Source organism: Corvus brachyrhynchos, unplaced genomic scaffold, assembly GCF_000691975.1.
Source record: "Corvus brachyrhynchos isolate BGI_N302 unplaced genomic scaffold, ASM69197v1 scaffold209, whole genome shotgun sequence".
NCBI lineage: Eukaryota > Metazoa > Chordata > Aves > Passeriformes > Corvidae > Corvus > Corvus brachyrhynchos.
In genome coordinates this window covers 1,056,281-1,072,779 of record NW_008246056.1, presented here as the reverse complement: position 1 = coordinate 1,072,779, position 16,499 = coordinate 1,056,281, and the positions used below count along the sequence as shown (strand labels likewise).

Genomic DNA, 16,499 nt, shown 5'->3' with positions numbered 1-16,499 from the left:
AAGTCCCTGTAAACCCCCAGCCAGCCAGGCAGGGAGTTTCCTCCTTCCCATGGGATCAGGCCCGGGGCACAGAAGCTTCCAGGGGCAGGACTCCAAGCCCCAGGAGGCCTCTCCCTGAGCAGGCCTTTGTTCCCATTGCCAGGACTGGGGTGTCCATGGCTGGCAGCAGGTCCCAGAGCCCAAGGACATGTGGCAGGAGCTGGCACAAGTGTCACTGCTCAGCCCTCAGCCAGGCAGCTGCCCCAGGGATTTGGGTCTCACCAGCTCTTCTGTGCTGTCAATGATCACCAGCTCTGAGCCCAGGGCAGCGCATTCATCCCTGGAGACATTCCAGTCCTTCCCTTTCTCTGGAGAAAAGAAGTAGCATTTTCTCCCATGTTTTTCCCATTTTGGGGGGCAGCCTGCATGAGGGAAGAACAGGTGTGGAAAATCCACGTTCACACTGCCCAGAGGATGCCACGACAAAAAAGAGGTCAGAGAGGCAGTCAAAGCCACAGAAGTGCCTGAGTGCCCCTGCTGAGAATTGTCACCAGAGCTCCAGGGATCCCCCACAGGCTCTGGAGGTGATACCAGCCCAGACTCACGAGGCAGGAGCCAGCCAGACAGAGCAGCACAGCAAACACAACCCAGCCTTTCCCATCTTTGCTCAGCATCTCCTAAACAGCAAAATGGAATTGCACTGAGGTGAAAGGCTGGGAATGGAGGGCCTTGGAAAAGCAGCACAGGCACATTGTCCATCCTGCTCCCTGCAGTGCCGGGGTACCAGAGGGATTGTTCTTCCTGTGCCTTCCCCTGAGCTCATCCTGGGAGTGTCCAGGGTAAGGTTTGTATTCTCTCTGCTCTGAGATAGCAGAGGTTTTCTTTCTTTGCTTCCCTTCTGAACAAAATCCAGACACAGCCCCGTTCCTGTTCCCCTTAACCGTCAATCCCACAGGCTTCTGGAAAGCCCCTTTGGAATGATGGAGGATCACCTACCTAGTGCCTTCTCAGGGATGGTTGTTGTTGAGTCCTCTTGGCTGCCTGCAGTTGCACCATCTGGAAATAAGAAAGCAATTTCTGCTTGCAAGGAATGACCACTGTGCCACACACTGCCAGAGCTCTGCTGGACCTCTCTGACCCCCCATCACCCAACACAGGATCAAACTCTGCCTCTTTGCTCATGATTCTGCTATAAAAATCCTAAAATGGTCAGGTCAGGTTGCACTGAGTAAAAGGCAATGCTTTTGTTCATTTAAACAAGTTATATCCTAATACCAGTGGATTTGGCATAAGAAGACAACATGGACAGTTCATACTAAACTAAAACTTAGAAGAAACTCCTCAAAATGGCAACAGTTTTTATTTGGAGCACAAGTGAAACCTGTGTGCTCTTAAGTTTAGAAGCCCCCTTGATTTAGTTTCTCCAGTTTGATCTAGATGGCAAGTTTCTTAGTAGATTTTTTCAGGTCACTGAGGTGGTACTGAACCCACAAAGGAGCTATAACCAAAGCCAGGCCTGGATCCAAGTCTAAGAACTCCTCTTTCAATGTCAGACTTAAAGCTGCACTGAATGCTAATTACACCTTGTTACTTTGTGCTGGTTTAGAATTTGGCCCATCCTTTGGTGTTTGACATTTTATAAGTATCAGAGCTCTGTCAGATATCTGTCCTTAACTCTTTCCCTTGAAAAAGAAGAGCAAATTGGCTCCCCCAGCCCAATGTTTTAAGTTCCATGGATCAAAGACTTTGCCTTGTCTTCCCCATGTGCATCTCTGAGCAGTAGCAAACTCCGGGACCTGAGAGTGCCTGGCTGTGGAAGCTTCTCAAGCTTTCTCAGCTATCAAAGGATGGAAAGAAGAAACATCTGAAAATTAAATATGATTCCTTGAAAACAATCAAAGGAAGTAGCAAATGGGTATTTTCTTTTCTGGTAGTGATAAGAGGGCTTTTTTCTACAAAATATCATGCATCAGTTTATTTAGCTTAACAATTGTTACGAACTCAGTGCAGAGACTGAGCACAAGGTTTTTATTTAAATAAGCTGCAAATAAATGCCTTTTAATTCTGAATTCAGTGCTTCTTTCAAATGATCTTTAATTCATAATTATTTTAAGATTTTTGGTGTCACATCTTGGTGTCATAGGACAACATCATCACCTTGAAATATTCTCAAGGATTGCAATCATATAACCAATAGGCATTATTTGATCTTTACTGGTTTCTTCAAAACATTTGTACAATAAATTCCTTAGTGTTTGAACCTTGTCAGTTTCCAATTTTGTTGTGGCTTTTTTTTTCTGCTGGAATTTTGAACTTTCAAACCACTTGGCTTTTTTACAGATTTCCTCCTACAGCCATGGTTGGCTAAATACTGCTGTCTTTGGCCTTCACAGCAGACTTCTGTTCTTCCTGGCTTTGGATGTCATGGCCTGGACCTCAGTCAGTGGGAGAGAATCACAAATTAACTGCTGGTGTTACAGTTTTAGCAGGACTTACAGAGGAGTGTCCAACACAGTGTTAGGGCCAGCACAGCCACAACCACGACAGCAGCCAGCACAGCAAGGAGTCTTCTGGAACAACGACAGCTTTTACCTACAGAGGGACAGAAAAATAAAGATGTGGGGAGCAGCTGGAAAAAAGAACCCTTTCCTCTGCATTCCAGGATGCCTTTCCAGGCTCACACTGGGCATCTGGGGCCTTCCAGGTTTCCATGCCGGAGCCAGGCTGAATGTCCTGGTGCTTCCCTGCTAGCTCTGGACCCCTGTGCTCAGGGAACTGGACAGATCCCAACCTGCCATGGGTTTGGGGAGAGGTGCAAAGAAGAGTCCTCCTAGCAATCAGTGCCCACCCTCTGCTTCCCCATCTCCAGTGTTCATTTTTCACTGCTGCTGGGGACAGAAGGCTGGGCTCAGGGGTGTCTGGGTGTGCCCCCTGATATCCTTCTATTCCTTTGCCATGGAAACCAACAAGTGTTTAGAGGCACAGAATGCACCACCTCAGCTGCCCCTGCTCTGTGTGGAAAGCAGACAATTGTGTCCTCCTGCCTCCTCATAGTTTTGTGTCACTGCATGTTTGGGACATTGGGATCAGCCCCTCTCCCCACCTTGTTTAAATTCCCATCACTTTATCAGACAGTTAAACTCACGAGATGATTCGAAGTTTGTTGTATCATTTGCATCTTGGGATTTCACTTTCACTTCTGCATAGGTACAACCTGAGCCAGGGAAAAAGAATAGAGCACAGAGAGAACTGAGAATCAACTTAAACAGAACAAAAATGACTGAAACTGTGAGAAATGCTGAGCACAGGACAATAACTGGTTTATGTGACTGTGTTTAACTATGCACAAATTATATTTTTCTCCATTACAGACACTGATCTGTGCTCTGTGGTGACCAGGGACAGGACCTGAGGGAACAGCTGGAGCTGTATCAGGGAGGTTTAGGTTGGATATCAGGGAAAGCTTCTTCTCCCAGAGGGTGGTGGGGCACTGAACAGGCTCCCCAGGGAATGGTCACAGCCCCAAGGCTGCCAGAGCTCCAGGGGCATTTGGACTCTCAGGGATGCACAGGTGGGTCTGTTGGGGTGTCTGTGCAGGGCCAGGAGCTGGACTGGATGATCCTGTGGGTCCCTTCAAGCTCAGGATATTCTGATTCCATGTTCCATTATGATACTTTCACCGTTGGAGCACTTGTTATAGGCAGGAACAGATCTGGTTTCTCTTCAGGGCGGACAATCCCAGAGGGGACAGGGGCACACACACACATTGCCAATCTTGACAAAAGGGGAGGAAAGTGCCAAGGGTAGCCTAAGGTTTTTCATCCAGACAGGAACGGTGAGAATGACTAAAACATCAAAGCTTGAAAACTGCAGATTGTGCTAAATTTGGAGGGGTTTGAGATCTTATCACAGTTAACAAAACAACATAGAGAATAGTGAAATCTCTTCTAACATCTGCAGATAATAAATATAAAACATCAGGGAAGAAAACATACAGAAAGGAAAGAAAGGTCAGAGACTGGTAAAAAGTGGGTAGAAAGTCAAAAATAGGATGTTATGAAACGCTCAAAGTCATCATGATATACAACACTGAACTCCCTGGCTTCTATCACTGTGCAGAGCTAAGACAGAAGTCAGGGATTTGAGCTCTTTTCAGAAGACAAAGCCAATATCTGGGAAATCTTGTGCATAAATTAAGTGAACACACAGAAGAGTTGGTAGGGGTTTCCCTGAAAGGCGCGAGCAGAGAAGCATAAAAATGTTATTAGAAATCTATCAAAATTTTGAATAGGAATGCATGGGTTAATTTATAAGGAAAATGGAACTTGTAATCACATGGCATCCATTGTGTTCAGCTGAGCTGTGAATTCATCTGTAGAAAGGGGTGAAAAAACCCTATTTCCTGGGGTGTTAATAACTCCACCCATCTGAAAAGGCATGCAGAGGACTCGCACTTTCCACAAAAGACAAGCACCGGATGGCAAGAACTAATTTCTGTCAGAGTGAAAGGAAGGTTAGAAAGAAAGGGAAGAAAAATGAGAATGAAATACAGAGGCACACTGTATGAAGTGTGCTATTTTTTTAGAATGTACTTTGATGCAGATATTACAAAACCAGTGCAAAAGTTAACACAATAATTCTAAATCCATTAAAGAAAGATAAATCCTAGGTTAGAATTTTGCTAAGTCTTTGATCCTAAATCAGACTAAACCTGTCCATGAAACATTTCACACCTGTGCATTAAACAAGCAGTTTGTACAGACAGAGCAGGAGGAGCAGTCCCCAGGCAATGCCTGCTGTGCTCAGGGAGCAGGAGCAGCTGTGCAGGAGACTGCTGCAAACAGCAGCAACAGCTGCAGGAATCCCAGTCTGCTGGGGGACAACAGGCCTGGGGCAGGAGCAATGGATGTTCAGCTCTGGAATAGTCTCCAAAATTGGAAAAACTACTCTTAATATCACACCACCAGAGGTGCTCCCTCACACTTGCACCTTAGCAAGAGAAAAGTAGACCTCACCACAACTCCCCTTTGTAAATATAAACAGCCCTGTCTGGACACTCCACCTGCACATTTTCCCAGCCCCGGCCCTCACATTTCCCTTGTGTTCTTCGGGACTTTGACGCTCCAAGAAACATCTCTCATCGTATGTGGGCGACAGTCTGGAGAATGCAAAGAAAGCTCCGTTCTCAGCAATGGACCTACCTGGGACATCAGGGACCTTCAGGATTCTGGGTCTGGTTGATTCAGGCAAGTTCAAGTCAGCATAAAGGACATTTTCTGCCATTCTTGTTCCACTCTCTTCTTTCATTCCTGTGCTCTCGTGACCCAGCTCTGAGCTTCCTCCCCTTTCTAACCTTCAGGAGGAAGTTGTCAACTCTTCCGGTCATGCATAAACTTCTAATGAGAAGAGAAGTCTATTTCTACTTCATCTTTTGATGGCAGAGGGTTTTACATCAGGAACATGAGGAAATGTAAGGTCATGGCCTCCGTGAGGTCGCCTGTGTTGGGAAGTGGTTCTGGCATTGGAAGTGTCTTCCCTAAGTGAGTTCACAAAGCTTCACAGCCCCACACAGAGACACCCCTGTGTGTTTTGCAAAGAAAAGTTTTATTCCATGCAATGGAAAGGGGAGCAATTGTACAGAGGCCCAGCAGGCACTCCAGGCAGCAGAGTGGAGCTCTCTGGGGGCACCCAGGGCACATCAGGAGACCAGCCCTGTGTGCTCCAGAAGGCCGTGCTCCCAAAAGCACCTCTGGAACAGGACATATTCCCCTGATCCATCAGGAAATACCCTCAGCACTTCTGGAACAGGACCCTGCCATGCACTGGGGCAGGCCCGTGGCAGTAGATCTTGGGAAGCAGCACCAGGCTGCCCTGCTGTGTCCTGAGCAACATGGGCTCTGTGCAGCTCACAGACATGGTCTGCCTCTCTGCAGGGAAATTCTGGTGGCAAATGGGGATACAGAAAGGGGGATTTGTCCAGGCTGTTTTGAGAAGCGCAAAAGGTGCTTAATATGCAAAGGCAGCAACTGGAACAGTGCAGCCTAAACAAGACAATCCCTTGGCTTTCCAGGTTTGTAATATCCCTCTGGGCAGTTGGGGTCCATTGTGTCTGCTCTCAACTCCTTGTGCACCCTCAGCCTCCTCCGTGGTGGGATGGGATGACAAGCAGAGGGCTCTGACTCTGTTTAATCTCTGCTCAGCAAGTGTGGGAGACAAAGGAGTAGAAACTCCTGCAATTAAAGGAGGCTTTGATTTACAACCCTGGAAGAGACCAGGTCTGGCTTAATTGACAGAGATTTATAGACTTTAAGCAAAAGGACTACAAACTTGTGTTCCTACCATTATAAGTAAAATTGTACACTGGGTGTTTTGGTGAAGGGTTTTAAAATATAATAGTGTGATTTTATATAGTTTAAGTTAAGAATGTCGATGGTATAAGAGAGACATCTGTGTGTACGTGACATGAGAAGTTATTGGTCAAGATGCAGCTGCATTGCAGTGAGAAGTGCCACAGGTGATAGGTCATAAATCTAAAACAAAGTGTCGTTTTAAGTGTCTATTGGATTAGAAAGTTATAAATTCAGATGTAACCCTAAATCTTGTGACTAGTCGCCATTACTTGGAGGTGTTGTAAAATCTCGCACCTGGACTGATGCGTTTGTTATTTTAAACAATAAATTCGTGTAATTGCATAGTCCCATCCCTTAAAGTTATTTTCCTCCGACACGTGAAAGTGCAAGAAACGGACAAGCAAGAACTAAAACATCCCTGTGTTCTCAACATTGGTCCCAGCACAAATCCAAAATGTAACCCATACCAGTTGCTACGAGGGAAATCAACTCTATCCCGAACAAAACCAGCCCAGGGCCCTACAATTTAAGAAGGATGTGAAGGTCCTTGAATGGAGGTCCAGAGGAAGGGAACAAAGCTGGTGGAAGGGCTGAAAGGAATGTCCTGTGAGGAGTGGCTGAGGATCCTGGTTTGTCCAGTTTGGAGAAAAAGAGGCTGAGGGGTGACCTCTTTTCTCTCTGGGGTCCCCAGTACAGGAAAGACATAGAACTGTTGGAGAGAGTCCAGAGGAGGCCACCAAAGTGTTGAGAGGCTGGAGCAGCTCTGCTGTGAGGAAGGGCAGAGACAGTGAGATTTTTCAGTCTGGAGAAGAGAAGCTTTGGGGTGATTTAATTGTGGCCTTGCAGTGCTTGAAGGGAACTACAAGAAAGATGGAGACAGACACTTTACAAGGGCCTGGAGTGACAGGACAAGGGGCAGTGGCTTCACACTGACAGAGAGCAGGTTTAGATTGGATATGAGGCAGAAATTGTTCCCTGTGAGGGTGGGGAGGCCCTGGCACAGGTTGCCCAGAGAAGCTGGGGCTGCCCCATCCCTGGCAGTGTCCAAGGCCAGACTGGACGGGGCTCTGAGCAATCTGGGATAGTGGAAGGTGTCCCTGCCCATGACAGAGAAGGTGGAATGAGAAGATCCCAAGGTCCCTTCCAACCCAAACCATTCCATGATTTTGTGATAACTATTCCTGTCTTTACAGCACTATTAAACATTCCTTTTCTGATTTAGAACAAACTATAGTAGGAAGTTGAGTGGTTTTCTAATAAAATAAATACCGATTCTGATTGAACCTATTTCTTCCACAGAGAGACAATTTTCTATTATGGAAATATCCTCTCAGGGCCATCAGATCTGGAACACCCTCTGCTGCCAACAGTAATGGCAGAGGCTTCTTCAGAGGGCCACTTATGTGTTCTGGTATTCTGTGCCTCACTTTCCATAATCACAGGCCCAGAGAAGCCAAGGAAACACCAGCTCTGTGAGAGAAAGAAGAGGAAATAAGCAGTTTCTGTGGTGGTTGATGACTCAGAAGTTTGTACTGCGGTCAAATGAAGATTTGCCCTCAGACCTGACAGGGAGATGTGTCCAGAAATTTTGTGACAGGCAGCTGAAGTACTGAGGCCTAAACAACAGGCCCTGACTAAGGTCTGAACAACAGACCCCAAGCCAAAGTTGGGCTCTAGATGAACCTTACAAATGTTATATATATCTGTATCTATATCTATATCTATATCTATATTTATATCATATCTATATCTGTATCTATATCTATATATCTTTGATCATTAATGAACTATTGTTATATGTGTTCATTAATTGGCAAAACACGTATTTACCTTTCTATATCTAGGAACTCGATCTGGGCTAATTAGGGGGGTACAGGATCAAAGACAACTCCCTTGGTTCCTCCTTGAGCCCTGGCCAGGCTTTGGGAGAAATCCATCAGGGGAATGAAACTAGAAATTATGTCAGCTTGTTTAGGAGTATAAAAGCTGGGCTACTGTCACAGCAAAATCAGGAAGCCATTTCACGTCTCCACAAAGTGGAATGTGTTGAAAGGGATGTCATAGATCATCTTGTTCCAACCCCCTGCCACGGGCAGGGACACCTTCCACTATCCCAGGTTGCTCAGAGCCCCAACCAACCTGGCCTTGGACACTTCCCGGCATGAGCAGCCACAGCTTCTCTGGGCAACCCGAAGTATTTTGTGATTTTTCAGCTCCACCAATTAATTTTTTTTTCACCCACAGTTTTTTTCTATTAGGGAATTGCATTACTGATTTGCCGATTGTAACGTGAACTGAGTGTAGGAAACATCCATCCAGTTCAATCAACTTTTTCAGTTTTTATTCCTGGCTTTCTGGAGTGACAAGCACATGATAGCACTAATCCCACAAATTTTGCCATAAAAATAGTGCCCCTCTTTCCTGTGGAATATTGCCTACGCTGATCAGCAGGTTCTGCTGTGTCTTGAGGGAGTGCTGTGTGGGCCCATGCTGTTTGTAGAAGGAAGGTGCAATACCACACTGAGTTGGTGCTTTTGAACTCCATTTGACAAGGATGGTGCAAATACCACAGGGGGAAGTTAAAGGGGACTCCAGCTCCCCTTGTAAATCCTTTTATGTGGTACTGGGATGCTGCATAACTTAATACTGGAGATAGCACACAGGGTAGTTCGTATTGTAATTTCTGTGCTCTTAGCCACGCTTTTCAGCATTTAAATGTATACTCATTATTTCTCAGTGGTATTGTGTATTTCCCACAAAACTGTGATGGGGAGCAGTAAATATCTTCAGTAAATTAAAAATATTTTACTGTGGGTCTATAGGGGTGGGACAACAGCCTTGTATGTCTGTGTTAATGATGAGATGTCTGTGTTAATATTTCTGTTGCAATTCATTAGCACCAGTCTGTGTTTGACTTCCTAAGCTCTAGCTGAGGGCATGGGTGATAGCCTTTTCCTAACAAATAACCCTCCACACTCCCACTTCACTCCTACTCTTGCCAGCTCTATTTCCATGTTCCAAGACCAGTCATGTCCATCTTTTGGCCTGTGCAACCCCAAACTCAGTGTGGCCATGACCAAGAGAGACAGAAGAAGGGTGGATTTTTAACATACCAGGGTCTTGTCCAATACTTACATTGTGCAGCCTCAGGTCAGAGGTGAAGAATCTTTTGGGGTCAGTTGAGTCAGATGGGTCTCTGTACCTCATCAAGAAAATAGAATTGGTAAAGATGTCATCACAAGATCCAAATTCAAAGGTAAGTAGTCTGCAAATCAACTACCCTGAAAGAGATAAAATATTTAAAATGAAATATACATTATGAAAGAGGAATGCAGTAAACACTTGGAAAAACAACCCTCCTTTGTGAAAGCAAGCCTTTTTTGCTGGTTTTTCACCCACTATACTCAGATAATTACTTTTTTCGTTGTAGTAAAAAGGAAAATTAAAACAAAAACCAAGGATGTGAGAGAGAGAGGCTTAGAAGGAAGATTTCAAATAGAAAGCTTCACTTAAATTCCATTTACAGTAACTAGGATGTCTTTCCCTCAAACTGTCTATTCCCTGGGTTCAGTGGATGTGCTTTACAGCCGAGCAAATGTGGATTTTCCTGGATTTAATGTGCTTGATTACTGTATCCAGACCTAAAATAATTGGGAGATATTTTCTGATATGTAAAAGATTTGAAAAAACCTGTAACTTTAGTGAGACCAAAATTATTTTTTAATATAAACAAAGAATTTCTGCTAGCAAGGAGGAAAAAAACATGGTTAATGTTAAATCTATTTTCTGAAAATAAGGCAACGTTTAATACTTTTGAAATCAAACACTTCAGTTTTTCCTTTCAAAATGTTCTTTTATGAGAAATTAGATGCTTTGGGTTTACCCCAAATCACTATTTGAAAATAATTATTAAAAAAACAAGAATAAGTGTTTCTTCTATTTTTTCTTGCAGCAATTCACATCCTAAAGGTCCCTCTCTGGGTCACAATCCAAAGAAGATTTCAAAAGCGGGTATGACAAGAATCATTTTGCAACCAGCTGATGACCATAAGGAAGGCTTGCTAACTCACTCCCTCCAAAGTTCACCCATTTTTAGAAAAATGTTGTGACATATTTCACGAAAAACATGTTTTACTGTTGGGTGAAAGAGGAACTGAAAACAGCTGAACAAAATAAAACCACTGCAATTGGCAAACACTTCACTGGTCTAAGCTCTTTTTATTTCTGGATAACATTAAGCTGCCTGTTTCTCTTTTATAATTAAAGCAAAACAAAACAACAGCCTGGTTTTTATTTAGCAGCCTTGGTGGCAGTTTTCTCCTCTAAACTCCAGCTGCTATAACATCAGGCATCTATCCTTAGTGGTTGCTGGACAGTGGAAAAAACAAGAATTCGCAAGGATGTCCTAGCCTATGGCTATATTTAAGTATGCCAGGGCCTCACCACCCTCACAGGGAACAATTTCTTCCTCATATCCAATCTAAACCCACCCTCTGTCAGTGTGAAACCATTCCCCCTTGTCCTGTCACTCCATTCCTTGTAAAGAGTCTCTCCATCTTTCCCGTAGGTTCCCTTCAGGTGCTGGAAGGCCACAAAGCCTTCTGTCCAAAGCCTTCTGTGTTTCAGGCTGAAAAATCCCAATTCACTCAGCCTTTCCAGGCTGAAGATTCCTAATCCTCTTAGACTTTTAATATGCCTTTTTTTTTTTCAACATACTTGGAGCATGACCCTTGGCAAAGGGGGATGAAGAGGAAATCTGTTCAACTTACAGAGAATCAGATGCTGCCATTTGGGGAGGCACCTCCTGTCACAATGTTATATCCAGGCAGCTCTCCATGAGGGCTGAATCCAGATGCCATCCAGCCAGTTGTGTGGATGTGCAGCTCAACCTCATCAGCTCCTGTTCCTCGTGGTCCCAGTGGAGGTAGAACATGCTGGAAGGATCCAATAAGGTGGGGAAACGCAGCAGTGGAGGTGCAAGCTGGCCAGAACAAAAGCATGGGAGGAACAAGAGGAAGAGCATTCTCTTGATCCCTGAGAAGAGCATCACCATCATCACTGCAGTTTCTGAGTCTTGCTGACACCTCGGGCAGCTACGAGGGGCCCAGTTTATATGGAAGTGCCCGAGGCTGGGCCTGTTGCCAGGAAGGAGGGCTGGAACCCGACTGTTCTATATTCAATTTAAAATGTAGGAAAGATCAACACTTTATATAACATGCCCTGGCACCCTGCCTGAGTGAAACTGTGCTAAGCCATCTCATATACATCTTTAAACATTTTTAACAGCTGTTTTGTACTACTGAACCAAAACAAGGCAGCAAAGTGTTTACCTCCTACCCGGTACTCCTCAGGGTAGGTGAATGTTGGCTCTCCTCACCAAGGAAAAAGGGCTCTTCTGACGAACTTGTCTTTCCATTGCATATTCTGAAATGAACCCTGATTGTGCCACTCTGGTGGGATGATTATGGACAAATTTGTTGGAAACAGCCTAAGTCTTAATGCCACGGCTTATTAGAGGAAGCTGCCATGGCACATGAAAAGGGCTCTTGTGACAGCAATCTGGAAGAGTAGAATAAGAAAAATGCCTCTTCTCCATGTGTTAAATGTTGGTGGGAGTGAGTCAAAGGAGAAAAGTGCATCATCTTTTGTGCTGCCTGAGACCTTTCAGTGTAATGACATAAAAACAAAGACCCTCAGCAGATTTCTGACCAGTTCTGCCAGGAAGTGCTTTGTCCGTCTCCAATTTGCCCAGTTGCATAATCCACTACAAAACTTATCCCAGATCTGTGGATTTTGGAGGACATGGTGGTTTATTTCAATTAACTTGCAGGAGAAATGTAGAAAAGCCCTTTGTACTATTTTTCTGGGACAGGCATGTGAAAAACAGATGAACCACAGAGAAGGAGAGCTACCTGTTCTGATCCTCAGGGACAGGGTTTAAAGAGATCAAATTGCACACAGATTGTTTGGATCCCAGGTCATGTTGTTGACAGTCCTGCTTTAGAGAGCAAGTATATTTATGGCTTCTTTTTTAAATTCTTTAATAAAATGCTGACTTTTTTTATACTGTCTGCTCCAGAGAGGCCCAAGACCCTGTTTGGGGGGAAGCAGGCAGGGCTGAAGGATACAGTAATGCAAAGTGAATATTTGAAGGTTAGGACAGCACAGGGATATCAAAACCGAGAGACTTTGGCCCCTCTGGGAGATGAACCAAAGACAGAATTAATCATGAAGTGGGAAGGGAAAAAGGCAAGGGAATCTGCATCTTGTAGAGCTGCCCATGTGAGGAATTTTCCCTGTTTCTTGTTCTTCCGCTTTTAAGCAGAAAATCCCTTCCTCACACAGAGCAATGTGAGAGATTGGAGGATGCAACTGAGATGCTGCTGGAATATGCAACTGTCCTGGAATTGCAAGGAGAGGTGGTTTAGCTGTGTGACAAGGACTGGAATTGCATGGTCTCTTGGGTAGAACAGGATGTGGTGGTGTTTGCATGGCACTGCTAAGGGGCGTGGGAGACGTGCAGCAGCAGGAAGATACCACAGATTGGCAGTGAGCAGCATGCCAAGGAAGATTTTAAAATTATAGATGATTTGAGAAGAGGCAGGAAGATAAAATCTGCTTCCTTTAGAAAACTAAATGCTCACACAGGAGCTAAGTGTGAAAAGAAGGAGGAGAGTCAGAACCACAGGATGCAATGGCACCTCTGAGTATCTGCCTCAGGCAACAGACAGACAGGAGAGGAAAGCAGTGAAGTTTCTCTGAGTTTTCTCTCTGGGGGTTATGATGATGTGCAACAAACTTGGGAGTAGAAGGAGGAAAATGCTATGCCCAGTACTCTCAAAACAGCCCTGATTGGTCCACTGCTGAAATCCTTTGCAGGCAGCACACACGTCCCAGACACACAGCCAACTTCCACCCCACACCTCCCCAGCTCAGCAACTCCCTGTTGCAGTGCAGGAAGCGGCAGAATCCTGTTATCTAGAACCAGCTGAAGCAATGTCAGTATCATTTCACAATATTTGCATTCTGGTGAGGTTATTTAACACCCCAGCTTGTTCTTTTAGGACAAATTTTAACAAAAAATTCAACTGAAAAAGAAACTGGGTTTAAAAATGTCTGAAGGCTGATATCCAGATAGATACTTAACAGAGTGGTGACTTGAACCTTGGGTAACTAGGCTAAAAAATATCCTTACATTCAGCTACTCACTTCTTTGACAGCCCTCTTTTCCATGTTTGAATCTATCCCAGATTCTCTTTATTTCAAAAAACTATAGCCCTTGTGGAAGATGGTGCCAAGCTAACTCACCTTTTGCCACACATCTGCAGGATGATTTCTGCCAAATCCTATGGATCATATGGAAGCAGCAGAGGAGATGTAAAGCTCCTTGTTGAGTAATGCATGCAATCCTGAAGGAAAGGAGGTGGCATAAGGGAGACTTTTTCACAAGCTACCTCGTAAAAGGACTTCACCTTTGCTTAATGTAACTTCTCAGCTCTTTCACTGTTGTGGGCTTGTTTATCCATAGCTGTGTTGTACAAATCCTCCTGTTCCAGGAGTTGTCCCACTGCAACTGTGAAAAGACCTTTCCTTCTTCACAGGCTGAAAATCCTGGATGCCCAAAAAACCTCTGAGGATAGAAAGGAGGATATTCTCTTTATAATAAGTAATTTGCAAAATGGGTTAGCAGGGACAGATGCATCAGCATGTGAGGGATGTTTACAGAACAGGGAATTGTTGGACTGTAGTTCTTTTTCCCCTTTTCCCTTTTCAAGCTTCAGAGGGGTGCCAAAAACACTGTTGAGGGCAGGGGCATCCCAGGTGACATATAAAGACATTTTGGAACAGATATAAACAGTGTCTACATAGCCATTTTCTGGACAGACTTGTCATCTGAAAGCTCAGAGCACTGGGAGCACAGAGAGGGTCAAAGATGAGCAGTTCCCAGGCTGACAAATTGGCTTTACTTGTCTCACACAGCAAATAGGAGGGCACAGGCACACCCACATCTGCAGAAATTGATGCCTGCTGGTAACACCTTGCACAGTAGATCAGGAGTAATCAGGAGAGTCTCTGTTTTTGAAGGCCACCGATGTGGGCTCTGCAATGACTGTGCATTTGATGTATTTCAGTCTCCCAGCCTCCCAGGAGCAGCGGTGAAGTGCAATTATGCAGAAAGCATTCAGTTCCAGAAAGGCTGTCATTTACGGACAATGGTTTTGTGGTGATGTTTCAGAGACGGAAGTGTTCTAACAGCTTGGTCACTAAGTCTTTGTGTTCTCACATTGATTAACTAAAGATCTGTATCTGACATCCTGTAAATACCTACTGCTGCAACAGTGCTGGTCCCTGCACATTCTCCTGAACTCAGTCACATGGATTCCTAGAACTTCTTCATACTGTGATACCCCTCCCAGCCTTACACCCAAAATCACTTATCTGTGCTGTAAAAATGCCTAACTAGAAGACGGAATCATAAAATCATAGAATGGTTTGGGTTGGAAGGGGTCTTAAAGATCATCACTTCAACTCTCCTGCCATGGGCAGGGACACCTTCCACTAGACCAGACAGACAGGCCACTGTGCAGACATGGACAAGAAAGCAGCCACCTCATTTTCTTGGCAAATGTGGTTAAAAAATGGCAATACACAGAGAAACAAAACATGATGCATGGATTGGACTTTTCAAGAAAGCAAATTATCAGTGCTTCTTTTCTCTGAGAGTCTGCGTCGTGAAAAGTCTGAGGGTGGCTCAAGCTGAGCATGAGTCAGAGGATTCTTCTCAGCATTTTGTAGGCTGTCCTCTTACACAGAGAATTTTCTCATTATCTCCTTTCAAATGGCACAGAGATGAGCATGCTACCTGTGTCTGATGGATCTACTTGTTTCTGCAGAGGAATGTGAAAGCAGTGATGATATCTCGGGGCTAGATATTTCCACCAAGTAATTTCTATTTATTTCTGTCATCTCTAAAAAAAATCCAACAGTTATCCACAAGACCCCTTATTAGGAAAGATGTTGAAGATGGAAATCACCATGAAGACTGCAGGAATTAAAACAGAACAGCAGGTCAGCAAGGAAGGGAGGACAGCAAATTCATGGCAGCTACAGTGAAATGCCATCCGTCTGCCTTCTCTATGGAAGGATGATCAAACTGAATTACAGGCTCAGATGACTTTGCCACTTTTCCCTCAACGCTGAATGCCTTAAAAAAACCCATCAGCATATGTCATGAGAAATAATACGGTAATGCTGACTACAAAGAGCTATTAAAATACACTAATTGTGAAGAAAACACGCCTCCAGCATGGAAGCCCATTTATCAAATGAGGTTTACACCTTCATCAGGGTGACATCCATTCCAGGTGTCAAGGGCACCTTGATATAATTGACTCCAAACTTTGCCCCTGAAGTAGAGCAGACAAATAGCCAAGTGCACAATTGTGAGAATCAGATATTGTAACTTAGGGCAGCCTAAGCGATGAAAGGAAATGTGACACAGCAGGTGAAGAATGAACAGCAACTGCACCAAAACAGTAAATGATTGCTCCATGGATCTGAGAAATGTGATGAGGGCTCTGTCCCCACTTTGCAGTGCACCCACCCTGGCTCTACTGTGCCATAACATGGTGCAGAACAGAACTCATTTTTCTCAGTACATCATTCTGCTGAAGAATGGGAATGGGAGCATTTTATGGTCTCCAGGAGGATTCAACTGCAAAGGGGTCTCTCTGAAACCAGAGGTACAGATAATTCTGGCACTACAAGCTGGCCTACTTGTCAGGAATGTCTGCATCACAACAGGATGGTATCTGTCTGCCAAAATACCCTTGTCATTCTCCACTCAATTACCCTCAATAATGGGCTATTGCCCTTCCTGCGTCACTCATTTTTCCAGGTGTTTCTTCAGGAGTCCCAGGATTTGCCTGAAGCTGAGGGGATGATCACAGCAGTCCACATTCCCCAAGGTGACTGCAACCATTAACTGATTCAGCTGTCCCTGTCAGGTAGCTTGCTTACTCCTGTAACACTTGGAACTGTTTGAGGACCGTTTCCATATCCTTTGGTTTTTCCTTTTGCAAAAGAGCCTGTGGGAGTGTGCTGCTATGGTGACTCTAAACACCTCTCAACACCTATTTCCCTTGGGGCTGCTGCAGTGTCACTGCTAAA

General features: G+C 44.6%; 1 protein-coding gene across 2 annotated transcripts; it reads right to left on the bottom strand.

The window, feature by feature from the left end:
- Positions 1-11: 11 nt before the first annotated feature.
- Positions 12-6,265, bottom strand: LOC108449520 (killer cell lectin-like receptor subfamily G member 1). 2 transcript variants are annotated; one of them, XM_017745815.1, is made up of 5 exons: positions 5,181-6,265; positions 3,125-3,193; positions 2,476-2,571; positions 976-1,035; positions 12-656 (listed from the first exon to the last, which is right to left on the bottom strand). In XM_017745815.1, exons 1-5 carry the CDS (start codon positions 5,284-5,286, stop codon positions 226-228), a joined length of 762 nt encoding a protein of 253 aa, XP_017601304.1. In that variant the 5' UTR covers positions 5,287-6,265; the 3' UTR covers positions 12-225. The 2 variants fall into 2 exon arrangements, with proteins under 2 accessions (XP_017601304.1, XP_017601305.1); XM_017745816.1 differs by having other exon boundaries at positions 12-401; positions 5,181-6,259.
- Between the last annotated feature and the right edge of the window lie 10,234 nt (positions 6,266-16,499).

Excerpts from the sequence above, each read along its gene's own strand:
- LOC108449520 (XM_017745815.1), bottom strand. The coding sequence starts at position 5,286 with ATGAAAGAAGAGAGTGGAACAAGAATGGCAGAAAATGTCCTTTATGCT. Across the intron at positions 2,572-3,124 it reads AACAAACTTCGAATCATCTC|GTAAAAGCTGTCGTTGTTCC; the intron begins GTGAGTTTAACT and ends GTCCCTCTGTAG. Across the intron at positions 657-975 it reads CATCCCTGAGAAGGCACTAG|GAGATGCTGAGCAAAGATGG; the intron begins GTAGGTGATCCT and ends TTTGCTGTTTAG.